Source organism: Gavialis gangeticus, unplaced genomic scaffold (genome assembly GCF_001723915.1).
Source record: "Gavialis gangeticus isolate Ggan-Ray unplaced genomic scaffold, GavGan_comp1, whole genome shotgun sequence".
NCBI classification, from domain to species: Eukaryota; Metazoa; Chordata; order Crocodylia; family Gavialidae; genus Gavialis; species Gavialis gangeticus.
The window spans coordinates 84,751,492-84,751,726 of NW_017729034.1; the positions used below are offsets into that span (position 1 = coordinate 84,751,492).

General features: G+C 71.5%; 1 protein-coding gene across 1 annotated transcript in view; it reads right to left on the reverse strand.

The window, feature by feature from the left end:
- ADGB (androglobin) overlaps positions 1-178 on the reverse strand; it is a 360,063-nt gene extending 359,885 nt beyond the window's left edge. Inside the window, exon 1 of the mRNA XM_019527460.1 lies at positions 75-178. Coding sequence (XP_019383005.1) covers positions 75-151 — 77 coding nt within the window. The 5' untranslated portion in view covers positions 152-178. The remainder of the gene's footprint in view (positions 1-74) is intronic.
- Positions 179-235: the final 57 nt, after the last annotated feature.

Genomic DNA, 235 nt, shown 5'->3' on the forward strand with positions numbered 1-235 from the left:
CAGCGCCCGGAACGCAGGAACAGCCGCTCGTGGCGGGAAAGTAGCACGTGCGGGAGCCCCCACCCCCGCCTTACTCCTTGGGGCTGCCCCCGTGCATGGAGCTGCTGCGTGTCAGCGTCTCCCTCCTCTTCCCCGGCTTGTAGGAGGACATGGCTGTGGCGCCCGGCCCGGCCCGCGTCCGCAGTGTCGCTAGGAGACGTGCCCCGCCCCTGAGGCAGAAGGCAAAGGGGCCGGG